Below are 20961 nucleotides of genomic sequence, written 5' to 3' on the forward strand. Positions count from 1 at the left end.
GCCGCCCTCTGCAACCCCCTGTACCCCTTGGCCTACTCCTAGGCCACAGCCTGGGGCTTTCCAGGCTGGAGCTCCCCAGCTCCTCAGCCTTTCCCCAGCCCTGCTCCACCCAGGTACTCTGTGTTTAGCTCCCTGCAGCCAGGCCCTTCTCTCCCTGAACGCAGAGAGAGAGACTGTTGAGCTCCTGGCTCCCAGCCTCTTTATACAGGCCAGCTGGGCTCAGATTGGGGTGTGGCCCAGGTGCAGCTACTTCCCCAATCAGCCCAGTAGCTGCTTCTCCCAGGGCTGTTTCAGGCCCTTTCAGGCAGGAGCGGGTGTCCACCCCGCTACAGATGGTCTTTAACATTTCCCTCTAGATGTATTGGACCATACCTCAGGACTGCGATTGGGACAGGCAGTTAGAGAGTAGAAGCAAAAGAGACCAATTTAGGGTGGTAATTGTATTTTACTTGGGGCTGGGTGTCCAACAAATTATCATAGTTAAATTGAAAAACTCAGTCTCCCTTTCTCTCTTCCCTACCTCCTAACCATTTGAGATATGTAGAGAGATCCCCACTACAGTTAAAAATGAACCTGCTGTCCCACGGAATAAGGAGAAATGGGTGCTCAACTACTTCTGGCCCTGATTAATTGTATGTTATCAGTAAGAGTAAAAAACAATGTAATATTTAGAGGGTTTGTAGAGGCTGTGCAATTCAAACTGAACCTTGACAATGCCTTTACCTGCACCATTCTGCTTCCCCCCACCGACCATAATGATGAGATTTTAGTCCACCTTCAAAATAGCACAGTTCCACTAACACAAACTTTAACCAACAAGAATATTTTGCTAACACTGTGTTAAGCTCTCCTGGTCTACTTTATTTTTCCATTGCTGCTGATCACCAGTATTGCATACATTTTTGCATGGAAAAACTTTGTCCCTTACAGCTGCATTTCTTGTTTGTGCCTTATTCAGGCAGAGTGGTCTCAGTCTAGTGGATGTGATTCACCGCCATTGAATGAAACTGTAGAGAGTAAGAGGAGGTTGGTTAAAGAAGTGCACATTTTGGTTTGTAAACACCATGATACCTTGGTGATCAGCTCCGAGTAGTAAAATGAAGGACACATACAGGACTGTTTAACAGGGTTATGGTTAAATATTTCTGCAGACTTTGTGTGTGCAGTCCTCAGTATTTATAACATCCCCTCTAGGGTTTGTTTACACAATGCATGGAGGGCATTGAGGAACATTCTCTGCATGAAATGATGGGTTTTCCCATCCTTGGTTTTTGCAATGGCCCAGTGCTCTTTCTCACGAGTATGTTTTTAAGCAGAACCATTTTGGCACTTCCTCACACAGTACATCCTACAGTCACAATTGCAACAATGCATTCTGGAACTCCTGAAGCACCTATTCTCCTTCGAGTGGCTCCTGCATATGCCCACTCATGATGCACCAGCCATGGGCAGCTCAAATGGTGGGACCTTGATAGTGGTGTCCATTTGAGAGCTCATGCACTCCTCTTGCCCTACTTTCCACATTGTATGGATGAGGCTGTAAAAGGGGTGCGGAGCGTTAGCTCTCTGTTCCGTCCAACTCTGTGCAACTGGAATGAATCAGGAATCTACCCAGACCTCATGTTTGGATCTTTCTCTTAGATAAAGCCCAGTTAGTTACGAAATGCTAGTTTTAGATACAGTTACTGGTTTTAGTTTAATTAGCTTTTTTTGTGTTCGATAGCGTAGCATTCAGAAGCTTTGGGTCTGTATTAAGACCTGCTGCCAGATCCAAAAATAAAAATAAATAAAGCTTTAAACAATGTGGATTCTGCCCTTCAGTCTTTCTAGCATTGGATGCTCATACACTGTGTCTTGCCTGCCTTAGTGAAGGACATTCACACTCCAGGTGCTCCATCTGCAACATCTTTACCCTGAGAGTAGAGAAGAAGAGACAGAATGGACTACAAGTAATTGCCTTCAAGGAAGCAATTGCAGCTCTACCTGCCAGATTGGGTAATATGGTCGGTTCCAAGAAGTGATATATACCAGTCTTGGCACTGGACGCATCGAAGGACGAGTCGATAACGTAAACCTACATATCCGAAATCTATTAAGAGAGTCATCGTGAGATGGCCATCAGTCACAGCTTCTGTAAGGAGAGCCAATCCACAAACGAGAAGCTCCTCAGATCCTACTACATTGGAGTCAAGTAGAGGACCATTGTGTAAAGACTCTGGAAATAGAGCTAAGAAACACACAGCTGTGACACCAGATCCAGCTGTCACGCTGGTTGCCAGAGACTTTGATCCAGTAGGAAAATCAAAGGATCCAAAGATTCACTTATCAAGACAAAAAGAGGCAGCAAAAGATCCGAGTATCTGTTCCGATTCCCTTACCCAACCCTCTCTGACGGGACTGGCACAAATCCATCATTCTGCTCCAATGCCGCCGCCTCAATCAAATTTAGAGAGAGAAGAACTACAGAAGAGAAGGAACTCCTCTCTAGATTTGACTGTCGTAGGGAACAGAAGGGTAAAAGAACAACAAATGTCTTCTCCTCTTCCATCCCCCTAAAACAGCATTGGGTTCCCCAGTAGGTTTCTTTCCTATATTGGATCCACTGCTATCGCCTCTTGGCTCCTGATTATGTCTGAGTGGCAGGTGCCATCTTTGTTCTGTCCACCATTAAAGAGAAAATGATTGGGCTCTCAACCTTTCTCAGAGAACCCCCGTGGTGGGATCATATTATGAATTGGACCCAAATATGGATTGGAGAATGCCCCCAAGGCACAGAGATGGTCTTATTGGTCAACTCCATCTTACTAACCAGATCTGCAGCACTAAGGGTATAGTGGATATCTTCAGTCACCACTACCATTGGAACCAGGCCCTACAGAACTAAAGATACAGGATCTATTGATATCACATAAGAAAGGAGACCAGTCTCCTGCTCTAATGCATGATTTTTTGTCTGATGTAGAGGAACAGATTGCCCTTCAGGAGTTTGAAGAATTATATCTCGAAACTGACAATGGATATCTCCTGAAGAGAACCTAGGTGTCTGCACTGCCACATCTCCATCGAAGGAGAACGCAGCCTTTCAGGTATTAGCTTAGTTTATATCATTTACCTAGGAGGGAATTTCTTTCATATTCTCCCGGTGTCAGATTCCTTAGTAGTGGAAGCAGCTGTTTAAAGATCTAAGAGTGGTTCAGTTTACTTTACTCTCTTGGATAAACACAAAATGATGATGGATGAGCTCGGAAGAACAGTTCTCTTCTATGTAGACCTTAAGGGTTGTGAACTACCAAGTTGTTCTGGCACATTACCAATACTGTCTTTGGAAGAAAATGTCAGCCTTTACTAAAAGGCTATGCCAGATCAACAAAAGAAACTTGCTTATGCTTTTGCTACAGAGAGCCAGCAAGTAGTAGTAAAGCATGCATTGCAAGCATCTTTTGATTCTTCAGAGTAGACAGCTAAAACTGTAGTATCTGCAATTCCTCTTTGATATGTCTCGCTCAAATTTTCTAGACTACCCCGAGAAACTAAAGCTGATGTAGAAGACTTTCCCTTTGAAAGAGAAGGTCTATTTAGTACCAAGACTAATGACTTTCTGGAGAAGATGAAGAAAACAAATTATGCAGCAAGCCCAGAGAAGACCAGGACTACCAGTATTTAGGTACCAAAGATAGATTCCTTCATTGCCATCTTCCCTTTTTTTCCAGTACAGAGGAGATGATATTGCCATCAGCAATATCCTCCTCAACAGTCTTTCCAGCAGAGGAGAAGAAACTTCAAAACAAGGGCAAAAGGTAAGCAAACATCTTTGGCAGCTATGGTGTTGAATCTTAGCCCACAGGTTTGAGGCATTTCATAAGGACTGCAATCCAGTCTTGACGGATGCTTACTTTTCCCTCTTCAGAGAGCTACTTTATCAATATTTCTACTATTGGACTTCTATAACTATAGACAGGTGGATTTTAGAACTCATCCGCACTGGGTATTCGATTCAATTTGAATACTTTGCCTCTTCCAACTCACCCTCCCTGTTTCTGTTCAGGAACGCCTCTCATAAGAACTGGTTAAAAAACGAGGTTCTGGCTTTACTCAAAATGGGAGCTGTAGAAGACGTACCAGGGAGATTCAAGGCGCACAGGATTTTATGGAAGGTATTTCATAATCTCCAAGAAAGATGGAGGCCTTTGACTGATTCTAGACCTCTGGAAATTCAATACATCTCTCAGGAAGTTCCATTTCCATATGTTAACCCTAGCTCTATCATACCCTCCCTTTCTCCAAAAGACTGGTTTTCAGCCATTGATTTGAAAGATGCCTACTTTCACATTGCTGCAAGTCATGTATATCAGAAGTACCTTTGATTCACAGTGGAGAGAAGACTATTTTCAATACAAGAGCCTTCCATTTGAACTTTCTCCTGTCTCGTGGCATTTATTAAATGTCTATTGGCAGTGGCAGCTCACCTAAGAAAAGAGGAATTTGTGTTCCTGTATCTCGATGATTGGTTAATAAGGCCCATCAAACGATCATCTAGTCATTGCCATCCTTTGCATGTGTACTCTCTTCAGAAGTCTGTTTCATGATAAACCAGAAAACCCCCCACTGTTACAGCCTTCTCAGAGAATCCCTTTCATAAAGGAGTATGCAGAGGCCACTCAAAGGAAAAATGAAAGTTACTTGTGACCAAAATTCTTTGAGGTGGGACTCTACATATTCACACCCCCTACTCACCTTCCCCTCTTCCTTGGGAGTCTTAATTATAACCTGGACCAGAGGAGGTGGTGGGAAGGAACTGAGATGGCCAGAGTTCCAAAAGGCTCCACACTCCAGAAGGCATTGCTAGCTAGGTTCCACCATCTGAGCTGTACGTGGCTAGTGCGTCTCATGACTATGTAGCATGTGTCTTGAAGAACTTCAGTTACAAGTAACCAACCTTCATTTTCATTGTGCTTGGCGCCATTGCTGGGAGCAAGGACTTCGGGACAGTTTCAAAATATCTAGATTTTACTCGTTCCTCTAGATTTGATCTAAAGGCCATCCCAAGCAATGCAAATTGCTAGGACAACCAACACTAGAAAGTTGCTTGGTGTGGGTGTTGTGTGTGGATGCACGAAGTTGTACCAGTGTAGCAAGCTCAAGGGTTCCATTCAAGAATTTGTCACGCTGCCTCTTCACCTAATATAGACAGGACTTGAGAAATCTGACATGGAAGTATTTCTATTTGCTGTGTGTTTTTTCTCTCTGTCAGCCATCATTCCTTGTAGGGTTGCTTGTGAATGCTGGACTGCTGTCATGAATATTCTTTACGAATAAAACATTTTGTTTTTGAAAGGTCAAGGAATACTTGCATAACAAATTACACTGACTTGAACAAAGAAGTGTTGAGGTTGTGTGGAAGGGAAGAAAAGTGAAGTCCAACTTTTAGGCCTTACTCGTCTTGCCAACATTGCTTTAAATTTTGTCTAGTTTTTTTTTTTTTTTTTTATTGGTATGCTGTAGAATTCACTCTGGCTTACTATGTAGGGTTTTTAGTATGCTAATCTCTCTCCCACTCCTTCTCTCCCCCCCCCCTTTGTTACAAGGAAGTTGTACATTATACCTTGTCTGTTTGTGTTCCAGTTGTACATGTATCAGCTGTTCCGGAGTTTAGCCTATATCCATTCCTTTGGAATCTGCCATCGGGATATAAAACCACAGAACCTCTTGCTGGACCCTGATACAGCTGTCCTAAAACTCTGTGACTTTGGAAGGTAAGTCTGTCTCTTTGTCCTGGTCCACAGTACGCTTAACACTTATACTGGCATAGCTAAATTACTTAGGGATGTGATTTTTCATTACTGACATAATTATGCCAGTATAAGCCCTGATGTAGACACACTTATGACAGTATAAAAGTGCCAGTATACCTTATGTCTCTTTGGGTACTACAGAAGCACTTTTATGCTAGTATAAACTGTCTACACTAGACGGGCTTGCCAGTGTAGCTATGCCAGCAAAGTTTTTCTAGTGCAGACAAGCTCTTTATATTCCAAAGCCTGATTAAAACTAATTTATCTGAAGAGAACCATGACCTAATTCGACACAGAGACTTTTTATATTACATAGAACAGTATCTTAATAGGGTTCCCTTCTAGTTGGAAAAGGCTGAGCACAGAGGCTTTTTATCTCAATCCTCCCCCTTTTCCTGCCATTTGTGTGTGTGTGTGTGTGTGTGTGTGTGTATAATTATCTCAGAGAGAGAGAGAGGGATTGGGTGAATGCAAGAGGATTCAGAAAGAAGGGGAATTAAAAAAAATCAAAACAAGAAATTGTACAGGTATGTTTAAAAAAAAAAAAAAGTATACAGATGTGTAGAGAAAATATAGAGGCTAGGAAAGAACAGCTATCCGAGTTTAACTATTGGGTGATGGGTGTGATATAATAACCCCAATAGAAAAATATAATGCTAATCCAGTACTTCTTGAATATGTATGTTCTGAATCCATGTTTATACCAATTTATATAGTATTTCAAATACCAAAGGACTTAGCCAGCCAGAGATAATAGACTTTTAACTAAGGGTCTTAGATACTGGGATTTACAAGTCTTTTGTCAAAAGGCACATTCTTTTTCTGGTATCCATAGAGCAGGATTGTCATTAGATGCTTAAAGCTGTAAATCTCTTTACGTGGGCAAGATCACTGGTAGAAGTCAGAAATCCACTTCCTTTCTCTGAGTCCCTTACCCAAAATGCCCTTTAACTGTAGTAGACTTAAGTAACTTGGAGAGTATGTGTGTATGAGATATCACCAGAGCAGTTATTGCTAAACTAGCTTGATTATTGTAAATTGGAACTTTGAGTGGTGTTTGAAGCGCTATAGATTCATGCCCGGTGATTCAGGAATCTTCTCCTGAGATTGTAACAGAAGACTGTTAAAATAAGAACGATGGACTAAAACTTTTTTTACAGGCAAAATTAAACTAACACTATTTAGCTACATAGGGATGCTCCATGAAAAAAATAGGAGTTTCAGATCAGGTTAAATGAGAAAAAGACTAAATATTGGGGGGGGGGGGGGTTGTTTGTGTCAGTGTAACTGAGCATTTGATTTGAATTGCTTCCACAGCATATGGACAGCATCAGATTACCAACTCTTTTTAAGCTGCATTGCTTTTTTGAATGATGATGATCCAACCCAAAATGTGTGTTCAAGTATAACTCACATGTTTGAGACACAAAAATCTCTTTTTAAAAGATTACAATACATGAAGCTAACACCAAAGGAGAAGGAATCAATGACCTTAAGGCAAAACAGGGAGAATGCTACTTTTAGAATTTGACAGATACTAAATGTCTTGTCTGCCACCCTCCAGAAAGAACCCCACACCAATTAACCCATATTGCTATCATTTAAAAACAAAGTAATCAGGAGCATTCAGTAGAAGCTCTTTGTTAGATTGGGGCTAAATTCTGAAACCTGGAGTGAATCTTCTCTCAAGAATATACATTGGGGTTTCATATGATCCAGGAGACTGCAGAAGGAGAATTAAAGATGGAGAAAACTAAAGGATGAGTTGGGAAGGGAGAAGAAAATGTTTGGAAGGAGATAAACTCCTAGATTTACATCTAGGACGAGAGTGGTCAAATATCCAGTAAAACACAATATGTATAATGTTTGAGTATACATTGAAAACATGGCTTTGGAAATTTACATTGCTACTTATTTAATTTTGCAAAACCCTTTTATTTAGAATCTAAATAATTAGTATGAATTACATTGATGTGCCTTTAGAGCAACTGGAGCAGCAGTAGTAGTAACTCAGTGCCCTGCCATGTGGGGGAATTTTCATTTGGATCTGAGCTTGTCCTATTGTCCCTTGATTTTATATATGGTTGTGTTGTACAAAAAGATGCTGTGGGCATAACTCAGCTATGTTTGTTTTAATAATTTCAGCTGTGTGGCACAAACTGGTTACAAACATATGATTATACTGAAGTGTAGATAGCACTAGCCTCTGTTTGCCAGAAGCTGGAAATGGGCAACAGGGGATAGATCACTTGATGATCACCTGTTCTGTTCATTCCCTCTGAGGCACTTGGCATTGGCCACTGTTGGAAAACAGAATACTGGACTGGATGGACCTTTGGTCTGATCCAGTACAGCCGTTCTCATGTTCTTATATCTTCTAAAAGCTACTGTGGTTCACACTTTGCTTCTGCTGCCCACCCCATATAATGCTTTCCATCTATATTAGCTAAAGCTGTGGGAGTACAGTAGGTAATAGATATGTTCATTGCCTGATGTTGCAAATGAAACTTCTTGAGTTCCTTCATTTTCTTCGGTGGGGGGATGTTACTTGAGGTGACTGCTGCTTTGACAGAGGCAATTCTGCAGTATTTTAGGGCCCAGATGGACATTGTGCAATGCAGACAAAGCCTTAATGTTAAGTCAGGGCAGAGCCCATTGTCACATGCCTGCAGCCTGCTCTTTCTCCTATTCGTCCCACTGCAAAAAATAAAAATAACCTACCATGCCTTCCTAAGCAGTATAGAACCAAAGGAGTGCTGATGTGATCATAAAGAAAGGTGATATTTAGGTTTGAGTGAGTGAGTGGTAGGGGGTTTTGAACCTCAACAGTTGACTAAATTTGACTGAACCAGACTCTGTCAAGCCTTTATCCTCTGTAAATAAATCTTTGCACCCAGCAAAGTAGTATAGTGTTATCCAGGAATATGAACCTATTTGTCTGCTAGATTGTGCTCAAGATGTCCTTTGGCATGGCCAATGTGTTATCATAAGATAACTGGCTGTTGGTTTGACAGTTAAAAAAAAAAAAAAAAAAAAAAACCGTCGTCACATGCATCTGTAATGGGTAGACCCCCACGTCCGGGATGCTACCTGATGTACTGGGGTTTCACTGAGCCTCTCCTGCTCCACCAGCCTGGATTCCCTCTCCCTGCTTTGCTGAATTAGGCTCTCTGGCCTCTTGCAGCACACACACACAGGTAGGGCCACATCCTGCTGCAGACACAGACTGAAGTCAGCTCTATGTGAGAGGGCTCCCCCAGCATTCACATGCACACCCCTTTTGGGAGATAAACCCAAAATAACACTGTCTTGCACTGTATAGAAAAATCTGCACAGTGCAAGCTCATAAAATGTCACCCTCTTCCTCAATGTGAAGAGAGGATAGGCACTACTTCTTGTCCCCCCCAGTTAGAAATTATATAAACTGGGTTTAATAATAAACAAAACAAATTTTATTAACTATAAAAGGCCGATTATAAGGGATAGCAAACAGAACAAAGCAGATTACTAAGCAAATAAAACAAAACATGCAAACTAAGCTTGATTCACTAAAGAAACAGGTTACAAAATGTAATTTCTCACCCTAAATGTTGAATTAGGCAGGATGCAGAGTTTCTGTAGCTCAGAGTTCCAGTTATTTCTTCTTACAGACTGGACCCACCCTTGTCTTTCCCTTCAGGTTAGTTCCTTTGTCCCTTCAGGTTCTTTCAGCAGTCCTTATTCTTGGGTAGGCAATGGAGGAGAGTCCCGTTTGCCTTCCTCTCCACCCTTAAATAAGATTTACATAAGACGAGATCTTTTGTTTCCCAAACTTGACCCCTCCTCTCCTTTTAGTGGAAAGTTACAAGAAGTCCAAGATAATGTTTAGTATCCGGTGACAAGACCACCTGACCTAGTAGTGTCACAGCTATGTCCCAGGACGCCTCCCAGGAAGGAGAGAGATTAGTATCTTCATAGTCTTGTTGCTTCTTCCTAATGGCCCATCAAATCTGGTGGCCTGTTGCCCGGTGGGTGTCTTCCCAATTCACACCCAGTTGTAATTGTTATATCGTCCATATTCCTAACTTTAGATACAGAAATGACACAGGCATATAAATTGGATAATCACATTCAGTAAATCATAACCTTTCCAATGATATCGTACATGAGGCATCTTGCATAAAGCATATCTTAGTTATGCCATATTCATATCATAACAATATTTCTATGAAGAATATGGGGTGTAACATCACAGCATCAATACAGAATAGTTTGGAAATGGGGGGCGGGGGAGAGAGAAATAAAACTACGTTGCCTGTGCTGAAGTGTGGTAAAATCTTCTGACACTGAAGGAGATCTCTGTTTTGCTTCTCTCTAGTGCAAAGCAGCTGGTTCGCGGAGAGCCTAATGTCTCTTACATCTGCTCTCGGTACTACAGGGCACCAGAGTTGATCTTTGGAGCCACCGATTATACCTCCAGTATAGGTATGTATATCTTTTTGTGTATTGGACTCTGTACTGACTGCACTGTTTTTGATTGCTTTTATTGTGAACAAAATAGATTTATAAATAAGTTTATAACTGTCCCAGAGAGCTCAAGTGTGACCCTTGAAAGGAGGATCTGGTCAAAGATGGTTCTTGAAGTAAATGCATGTCCGTTCATGTTTCTGAAGTTATCACTACATGATTTTCTCGCTTCTAGACTTCAGTGTGGGTTGGGAAGTTATTCGTGTTTGGCTAAAAGTCAAACTTCAAACAGTTGGGGTTTTTTTCGAGCTGTCCAAACAATTTCAGTGGAGCAGTTTTCTTGCTCAAGTGTTTGGTTGAATTTTATTAAGTATTTTTAATAATAAAGAAAATGGATTTGGGTGTTGGTGTCTTGGAAAAACTCTGGGCAAGGATCTGTGTAGTTTATAGGACATAAAAAAATCTCAACAATTTAAATCAAATATGAAAAAGAATAATATAATCCATGTAATAACCCTATTTGTTTATTTTGATATTCAACTTATTTTATGCTGTCCCCACACCTCAAGTTTTCAAAATGTCAAAGATTATTTTTTTTGTTTAGATAACTAATAATTGCATCATAGAAGCTGTCAAGGAAGCTGGCACTTTCGTTAGCCAGAGAGTGAAGACTTGGGGCTTCTGGTACCTGTGGAGACATAGGAGGCAATAGATTTCTGCTAAAATGAACAGCAATGAAATAGCTAACAATGTTGGTAGTTTTGGTTTCTAAATCACAGAATACACGGGGACGCTGTATGTGGGCTGGCATTAAAGGGGTCATAATTCAGATCTCAAGCTTCCTGATCTGAGGACTTCATATGTCTATTCCAAGTGATTGAGTGTTTTCATATGGGCCTTGTCTGCACCAGGAGAAGGAGGTGCTTTTAAAAACATACTAGTGATCACATTTTAAAATATTTCTTAGTACCTAGTGTAGGCAAGATGTAACACCTTTAAAAATGTTAGGTGGTCATGGTCAAGCCTGGGAAGAGTCTAGGACTGACTGTAACCAGTTAGCATATTTTAAAGGCGTTAAGCATACACCAAGTGCTTAGTGGTGTTTAAAAACTAATTAAACAGGTTAGCTAATGTAATTGTTTAAAAAATCTTTTTTCCTAGTCTAGACAGCCACAGGCAGCACCCATGGCTTTTGCTTAGACCTGTGATGAATCCAGTAGAAATACAAGCACTTAGTTTCTAAAGACTGCACATACCCTCGCTACTTTTCTCCCAAATGAAGTGATCCATCTGTATATGACATAATCACACATGAGATCACAGGGGATTCATGAACAAGCATTAGGTGCAGACGCGCTCTGGGGCAACTAATATTTTGTTTTCAGGCAAATGTTCTGCTGTAATGAAACAAATATTGTAGGCGCCACTAAGAGAGCCTGTTATAGTTAACGCTGAAAAACACTTGTCATTTAAAGTCTTTCTACATGACAATGCTTTTCAGAACTCTCACCTTTTCTGAAGCCCTTGCTTGGTAATGTTTTCCATGCTTGATTTTTCCTTGGAGATGAATTTTTGTTTGAAAGTTTGAAGCAAATCGATGCAAAATTTTTGGAGTTCTGGGCAGGTTAAACACTAAAAAATACTAGTTTGTAAGTGCTGTTGTAGAGGTTGATAAATATGAAAACAATCTGCATGAAATTGACTGTTAGCATTTAACTTGAAAAATAATACACAGCAAATCCTTGCTTCCTTCCACCTCAAACCCTCCCACCCACCCCCCCTCCAAAAAAAATCCTTACCTTCATGGAGAGGAAAAAGTTTAAAATTACAGGCATATCCTGAAAATTTAGTTTCTCCAGTTTGGCTGCATTTTGCAAAATACTACACATTTGGGACCTGCCTTTTTTTTTTTTTTTTTTTTAAACCCAGTGCTAAGAGTCTTCACCACGAAGTAAACAGATACACAGCTGCCAAGCTCAAAAACTCTTGAAAGGCAAAACAGCAACAGCAAAAGTGGGAACTCACCCTCCCCTCTTCATTGGCTTCAGTGAGGAGTGAACTTCAAAGCCAAAGTGCAACTATTTACATACCAGCATAAAAGCACAGATCATTTTTGTTAAAGGGAAGAGGAAAAAATTAAATCATATCTTTCAAAAAAGTCATTAATGTGTCATTAATATTGCACACTTTAAATAACAGAAAAGTCAGGAAATGCTCCAGCACTTCCAAAAACAGCATTAATTTGACCACATTATACATATGTACATGTTTTCTTTTCCTGTTTTTCTAACTGATTGTGTAGCATAACCCTGTTTTTTTGCTAGGATAGACTGGATCCTGTAAGCATACAATCTGGGCAACAAAACCAAGTAAATACTGCTATCAGAATCTTAATTTTTGCACTTTGACTTTTAACTGGTCCTGCTTAATGTTATGTTAACCTATTTTATTGCATTTAATAATATATGACCAGAAGTATGTTTCAGGAGTAGAATGTTTTCTTCAAGGTTTTCCATGAGGCATCAGCTACTCTTGAATGACAGTGGTACTTCTGAGTGCAGCTACAGTAACATGATATAATGCAGCAACCATTGGAACTGCTCCTGTTCCGATGTGCTTCTCAGACCCCTTCTGTAGCTCTGCATGTGAATCTGTACATAAAGAGCAGACACAAATGTACAATGACACAATGGTGGCACAAAAGCAACAGTCCAGTCTCAATGCATCACACCCACATCAGCGGTTGGTTATGATATTCTGCATTGTAACTAACGTGTTCTAGTCTGCCTATTTTCGGTATCTAGGTTATAGTCTACCAGTTAGCTATTTAGTGTCATCATGACTGACCTGGACATACGAGAATCTAAGTTTGGGTACAAGACAGGTCTTTTTTGACTGTAGAGATCAGGAATAGAAATATAAACAATCTCTTAAAAAAACAAATAATTTCCTCAAAGTGCATGACATCAAGGAAGTTGATGGAATACAATCTAAAAATAACATGTTTAAAAAAAGCTGTACAGATGCATGAATCCTGTAAATGACCACATGATTACATTGTCATCACCTTCTTCATCACTGTATCCCTCAACCTCTGTTTGTCACCTCCTGTCCTTATCTTATGTTGTAAGTTCCTCTGCACTGACACTCCATTTAAGTTTTGTAAAGCACCGTGCAAATTTATGATACTGTATAAATAAGGTTGCGTGTCTTTCATGGAGGTCACGGATTTCGTGACTTTCTGTGACCTCCGTGGCTTCTGCAGCGGCCGGTGTGGCTGGCTCCGGGTTGCTCGGGCAGCCGCGCCATCCGCTCCTGGGGCAGACTCTGGCCACCACGTCCTCCTCTCAAGCAGCAGTAGTTTGGGTGTGGGAGGGGGGTTGGGGTACGGGGCGGCGCTTACCTCAGGGGCACTCCCCTGAAATGGCCGGCATGTCCCTGGAGCTCCTAGGCGGGGAGGCCAGGGGCCTCTGCGCGCCGCCCCTGCCTGCAGGCACCGCCCCTCGCAGTTCCCATTGGCTGCAGTTCCCAGCCAATGAGAGCTGCGGAGCTGGTGCTCGTGATGGGGGCAGCACATGGAGCCCCCCTGGCTTTCCCTCCCCCTAGGACAGTGGGGCTCAAACTTTTTGTTACTGGCGACCCCTTTCACACTGCAAGCCTCTGAGTGCGACCCCCCCTAATAAATTAAACACACTTTTTTTTATATTTAACACCATTATAAATGCTGGAGGCAAGTGGGGTTTGGGGTGGAGGTTGACAGCTCACGACCCCCCATGTAATAACCTTGCAACCCCCAGTTTGAGAACCCCTGCCCTAGGAGCTTCTGGCCCCTGCCCTAGGAGCTGTCAGCCCCACCCCACCCCCCCAGCACCAGTGGGGGTCCCGGGTCACACCTCCCCCTGCCCCCACAGCACCTGTGACACACCCCAGGCCGCCCCTCCAGAGCACCCCCAGCCCAAGTTTTAGTTAAGGATATATAGTACAAGTCATGGACAGGTCACGGGCAGTAAACAAAAACTCACGACCCATGACCTCTACGTGACTTTTACTAAAAATACCCATGACTAAAATGTAGCCTTATGTATACATAATTACTGTTTTGGTGCTGATTCTTATTACAGTTAGATGCCTCAGTAGATCATCCAACAGACCTGATTATATTATTTAAATGAAGAATTAGACAATTACTTATTCTAGTCTTTAAAATAATAATTGTTGCCAACATGGATAAAGGTACATAAGAAACAGGTTAGTAATGAAGCCGTGTGTTATGTGAATAAGTGTTCCTACACTAAAACTTTTAACAGAATTTTTAACGGTATAGCAGCTGAGTCAGCTGTAAACATGGCTTATTATTACAAGGACATGCCCAGTACTTAGTAACCGTGGCAACTAACAGGGTTTTGCCCTGACAAGTAGTTTAGCTGTCAGGTGGTTGTCTTCTTGTAACCATTTTGCAAGAGATTCCCTCTCTCTCTCTCTCTCCCCCCCCCCCCCCCTTTTGCGGTGTAGACTCAATCCCTTAACTGTGTATGCCGTTTCGTGGCTGCACCTTCCTTACAGCTCTCTGTGTCAGAGGGCAACCCACAGTATATTGCACCCCACACTCCTAGTTGTGTTCTGTGTGCTTGTCCTCCGGGTACTCTGACCCTTGCAGAGGTACTATGGGAGAGCTGCCCAGATTTTTCCAAGAACGTACTGATACAGTCAGGAAGTGTGGTGGGGTGAATGTACAAACATGATGTGAAAAAAGCTGCTGGGTGGGCTCAACTTTGTGTATTGTAGCCAGGTCAGATGAATTTGTCATGTATTGGTTACAAAAACACAGTTGTATGTGTAGTGTAGCCAGAACCTTTGAGTCTCTAGTGCAGTTCCTCACTCACTGTGCTAGCGGGGGATTGGGAGCATTCCAGAGTGAACATTTATAGCCACTGGCAGGGGAAGATTGATCTGTGTGGTCATATCACAGACTTCTGTTGTGGCTATCCAAAACCAAGGGGTCACAGGGTAGTTTAGTACTCTCTAGGAAAAAGACTGAAGTTGTGAGGGAGAGTGATAGATTCATCTTTAAAGAAAGGCTCTGAAGAATATCTCCTATGGGTGTGCTAGACCAGACAGCTAGCAATGAGACTTTTGTGAGCAGTCACTTTCAAGGTAAAGCATTGAGCCCCAGCTGCCATACTAATGAGATGTGGTTTCCTTCCGCACATCATCAAGCAATAATTTTCAGTGCTGAAAATAAGTATGTGCTAACCTGTTACAATTGAAATAACTCGTAAGATTAGATTAATCTATTTGTTAATTGAAAAGGACAGGGATACTGTGATAGATGAGTATAAACAGAGCTGTTGTGGTTCTGATGACTTCTCAGACTCTTCAGATTCTTCTTCAAGTGCTGGTCCCTATGTATATTCCACACGTGAGTGGGCATGTGTGCCATGTGCCTGTCTGGAAACAGTGTCCATTGGCCCACATGTGCGTAATAATTCTTTGTGTTCTTCTAGTGATTGCTCATGTCCATTCCAAGTAGGTGTGTGCACGCAGCGCGCACACACCTATCGTTAGAAGGTTTTTCCCTAGTGCTACCCATCGGGTTGGCTGTGGAGCTCCCTAGAGCGGTGCCTTCACAGCGGTGTATATATTTCCCTGCCGACCCGCCGCCTCTTCAGCTCCTTCTTAACGCCAGTGATGGTCGTTGGAGCAGCTCCTCTCTTGTGTTTGCAAGTGATTCCCTAGTGGACTCTTTTCTTCTCTATCTGTAAATAGTTTGTATAGTTGTGGTTAGTTAGTAGTACAGTTAGTTAAGTTTATGTTGGCAGTTCCCTTCCCCTCCTCCCCCCGCCCCCAATCCCATCCCATCCCTGGGACCGGGGCATGCCTCGGTCTCAGGGCATCAAGCTCTGTGAGTCCTGCCTCAAGCCCATGCCCAAGGAAGACCCACATGACTCCTGTCTCAAGTGCCTTGGAGAAGGCCACCAGTCCGACAGGTGTAACATTTGCAGGGGCTTTAAGCCCAGAACAAAAAAGAAGCGGGACTTTCAGCTGAAACTCCTTCTAGCGGAGTCAGCCCTTTGCCCCCAGGTGGCGTCGGACCAGGCACTTTGGTGTGTAGCACGCCGGCCTCGGTGTGGGAGGCCATGGCTCCGAGAAAGGACTCATCTAAGGAGACCTGGCACCTAGAACCAATTCCAGTGTGAGGCACCGCACAAAAAGAAGAGGGCGGCAGGGGGCGCTTTCCTACTAAGACAACGGAGCATGTGGGCACCAGCAGGATGCATCCCATGTCGGGACACCCAACTTTGGGCCCGCGTATGCCAGGACCATCGACTCCGGCTTCTCGAGGAAGTCCGTTGAGTCTGGTTCTGTTGGACTCCCCGGTGCAGGGGGAGTGGAGAAGAACCTGGATCTTCCCTCCACATCGGACACGTTGGAGGCAGCAAGGGACCTAATTGCCATGACAGCACAGTCTCCTGCCCCGCTGGCCTGGGCTCTGCCTCTGACAGTGGCACCGACGACGGCACTGACAGTGGCACTGGCGCTTGTCCGTCATGGAGGCAAGCCTACTATGTTGCGGCACTGCTCACCTTTGCCCCGGCACCGTCTAGGTCTGCACCGCCCTAGTCATGCTCGGACTTCTCCTCGGAGTCAGAGGTTGACTCCTACATATCCTGGCAGAGCTGGTACTTCTCCCAGCACTGCCTGAGGCAGGATGAAGGGCAGCCGGTGCTTGTAATCGCCTGGCCTCCTCGGTGGCAGGGACCTACTCAGTGGACCTTTTGGACACTGCAGGCCTACCACCAAGCCCAGGGACCTGGTTCCAGGTCCCTGTCTGTGGTGTCAGAGGCTCAGATGCCTCCATCAGCTTCCTCTGTCACCCAGGAACTTCCCTGTGGTCGGGATACAGAAGCCCAGACCGACCAACACTCAAGACTGGGTACCGACCCGGGCACCGGCACCGTAGTGACCGAGGCACCAGACACTGCAGCCACCACCTGCACCGCTCAAGGGACCACCACGCGGGTGGATTCCCACGAGCGAGAGGGTCAGGAAGACCTAGTGCCACCCAGGGTGTTGTCCTCTTCCTCCCCGGATGAGGTGGTGGCAGGGACCTGCACCCCATTGTCTGCTATAGACCCCAGGGCCCATCAGGACCTACTCAGGAGGGCGGCCTAGAACCTGAACTTGCAGGCAAAGAAGGTCTTTAAGGACACGGATCCCATGGTGGACATTCTGGCCCCTGAAGGGCCCTCAAGGGTGGCTCTGCCCCTCATTAAAACTATACAGAATACCACCAAGGTGCTGTGGCACACACGCACCTCTATCCCGCCAATGGCCAAGGGGGTGGAGCATAAATACTTTGTGCCATCTCAGGGGTACGAACACCTCTTTACCCACCCCCACCCTGGGACCTTGGTGGTAGAGGTGGTTAATCACATCCATCAAGATATGCCATAGAGTTTCTTTTCCTCCCTCCTCGCAAACTCCCTTCCCAGCCCCCCTTCAAGGATCATTCTCATGAGGTGATTCTTAACTGGAAGCAGACTCCCTCCTCCAATGAGGGGCAATAGAACAAGTGTCACCTCAGTCTTGAGGGAGAGGGTTTATTCCCTTTATTTCTTAGTCCCCACAAAAGTCAGAGGGTCTAAGCCTTCTGCAACTGAACCAGTCTAAGCCTTCTGCAACTGAACCAGCTGTATTCAAAAGTTGAAATTCATAGTTCACAGCTTTCAATGAAGGATATGTAGATATTCATTTGTCCCACAGAGAGTTCCTTTGGTTTCTAGTGGATCAGGAATATTTACAGCACACTGTCCTTCCCTTTGGACTAGCAGTAGCATCCAGAGTATTCACAAAGGTCTTCTCTGCGGTGGAAGCCCAAATGAGACATCAGGGTTACACAGTTTTCCCAGGTCTTGACGATTGGCTCCTAGGTAGGTCAGGTTGATGACTTTGTTCCTGCTCCATCTTCTAGCAGCACTGGGCACTTGCGTGAAGAAAGAAAAGTCTATTTTAACATCTACATAGACATTAAATTTATCCAGTGACACTGGACTCCATTTTGCAAGAGCTTTCCACCCCATGGAAATATTTCAGTTAATGCGCAATCTGATAACACAGATTACTTGCCGACCAAGGATTACGGTCAGTGTGTGCCTCATGGACTTGTGACACTGTTCACCAGACTTCATCTACGATGCCTATAGGTCTGGCTTTGGTTGGTCTACTCACCGGGCAAGGATCACCTTAGCACCAGAGTGACTGATTGCCCCTAGGGTCATCGCCTCTCATACCTGGTGGTTGAATCCAGAACGAGTGAGAGTAGGCTTCCCCTTCAACACTCCTGCCCCCAGTGCCACCATCATAACAGATTCATTCCTTCTGGGTTGGGGTGCTCAGCTGAACACCCATGTGGTACAAGGTACCTGTGCCCCACAGAAGGCCAGACTGCACATCAGTCTGCTGGGACTAAGGGAAATGCGCCTGGCATGCAGGGCTTTTCTCCCCCTTATGCGTTCACTCCATATCCAAGTAATGTCAGACAGCATCACCACAGTCTTTTACATAAATAGGACGGAGTAAGATCTCTTCCCTTCTGCCTAGAAGTGGTCAGGCTTTGGAACAGGTGCATCAGAAACCACATCACCGTCCAAGCCACATACCTTCCAGGTGCTCAAAGCTCTTTAGCAAACAACCTGAGCAGACACTTCTCTGGTGATCGCAAGTGAGAGATGCACAGCTCCATCCTGAGCGAGATACTCACTCAGTGGGGCATGCCTCAATGGGATCTCTTCGCATTCCAAATGAACAGGAAACTTCCCCTGTATTGTCCCAGAGGAGCTATGGGTCATGGCTCCCAGGGCGATGCTCTCCTGTTGGCATGGACTGATGAACTCAGATATGCTTTTCCTCCTGTTCTCCTGCTACCACAAGTATTGAGAGAGATCCATCACAACAGGGTCCCAAGCATTCTCTGAGCACCCAACTGGCCCAAACCATTTTGGTTCCTGGAGCTTCTGAGAATGTCAGTCTGTCCTCTTATCAGGATCTGCCCCTTACCAGGAAGGGGAAAGAATCAGACTCCCCAATCCAGACCCACTCCACCTCACTGCCTGATATTTGGATGGGCATCAGAACTAGAACATTCTTGCTCAGCACCTATCCAAACTATTCTTACTCAAAGTAGGAAAGATTCAACTAGGACCTGCTAACTAGCTAAGTGGAGATGTTTCTCTACTTTGCTTGGCATAATCAGCCTTTTCCAAGCTCTTCAAATATCCCAGTCATTTTAGATTATCTCCTGATTTAAAAAAACAAAAACTCAAGTCTTTCCATTAGCTCAGAGTGATCAGTGCCTTCCTTCCTCCACTAGCTGGATGTTCCACTTTCACTCACCCAACAACAGTGAAATTCATGCCAGGTTTAGTCAGGACTTTCCACCAGTGTTCAAAGCTACATCTTAATGGGACCTCAATCTTGTGCTTTCAACACTCACCAGACAACCATCTGAACACTTGGCAATATGCTCCATGTCCCACCTGTCTATGGAAGTTGCATTTTTAGTTCTTATTACCTCAGCCAGAAGGGTGAGCGAGATGGAAGCCGTCATGACAGACCCACCATATAATGTTTTTCACAAGAAAAGGTCTCCCTTCGCCTTATCCTAAAAATCCTCCCCAAGGTTATTTCTGAAATTCCATATCAATCAAACTGTCCACTTACCTGTTTTCTTCCCAAAATCCATGCCTCTGCTGGAGAAGAGACTTCATTCCCTCGATGGCAGTGGTGCCTCTGTTCTACGTGCAAAGGACCAAACCTATCAAAAATCACCACAGCTATTTCTTGCCACAGCAGAAAGGTCATGAAGACAAGGGTATGTCTACACTGCAATAAAACACCCATGGCTGTCCTGCGTCCGCTGACTCTGACTCAGATTGTGGGGCTGTAAAATTGCTGTATAGACTTTCAGGCTCAAGCTGGAGCCCAGGGTCTGGGACCTCCCCCCTCACGCAGTCCCAGAGCCCGGGCTCCAGTCTGAGCCCGAAGGTCTACAATGCAATTTTATAGACCCGCCAGCCAGAGTCAGCTGACACTGGCCTGATGTGGGTGTATTATTGCTGTTTAGACATATCCTAAGTGGATTTCTGGGTGCTTCATTGTGTGCCGCTAATTAGCGCATATCCCTATACCTGATGAGGTAAGGGCATTCTCCATGAGAGCACAAGCTGCCTCTGCAGCATCCCTGCAGGAAGAAAAGATACTGAATATATGTGGAGCAGCTACCTGGAGTTCCAGTCACACGTTCACAAAACACTGCATGCTAGTTCAGGCCTCTGAAGAGGCTGAGCGAGAGAGAGAGCACTAAATGACCGAGGAAAGGGGGTGGGGGGCAACCCTATTAGGATGAGGAAAGGGGAAAATACATAGTGGATGGAGGAAATTATTGGGTGGAGGGAAAGAGGGGTAAGGTTATTATAGCCCATGAAGATGTCAGAGAAAGAAGCACTCCTATTCGTTATCCCAAATAGCACTAGATAAAAATGAGTAGGGCTGTAGCATCGTTATAGGTGGGGGGAATCGGGGCCTGCAAATGTTTGTTCATGTCTGTACAGTTACGGGGCCTGGCTGAAGCCTCTTTAGGTTTCGATAAGCATCCAAATTTTGGGATCTGAGCACTGAACCTTTTTAGAGGGGTTTCCCGTCACGATGTGTTTGCTATATTGAT

At 44.1% G+C, this 20961-nt stretch overlaps 1 protein-coding gene across 5 annotated transcripts in view; it reads left to right on the forward strand.

Annotated features, from left to right (window-relative positions):
- Nucleotides 1–20961, forward strand: part of GSK3B (glycogen synthase kinase 3 beta) — a 239934-nt gene that overhangs the window by 139229 nt on the left and 79744 nt on the right. For all 5 annotated transcript variants that reach the window (XM_065400070.1, XM_065400102.1, XM_065400086.1 and 2 more), the window contains exons 5-6: nt 5623–5753; nt 10150–10256. In XM_065400070.1, the coding sequence (XP_065256142.1) occupies nt 5623–5753; nt 10150–10256 (238 nt within the window). The remainder of the gene's footprint in view (nt 1–5622; nt 5754–10149; nt 10257–20961) is intronic.

Source organism: Emys orbicularis, chromosome 1 (assembly GCF_028017835.1).
Source record: "Emys orbicularis isolate rEmyOrb1 chromosome 1, rEmyOrb1.hap1, whole genome shotgun sequence".
NCBI classification, from domain to species: Eukaryota; Metazoa; Chordata; order Testudines; family Emydidae; genus Emys; species Emys orbicularis.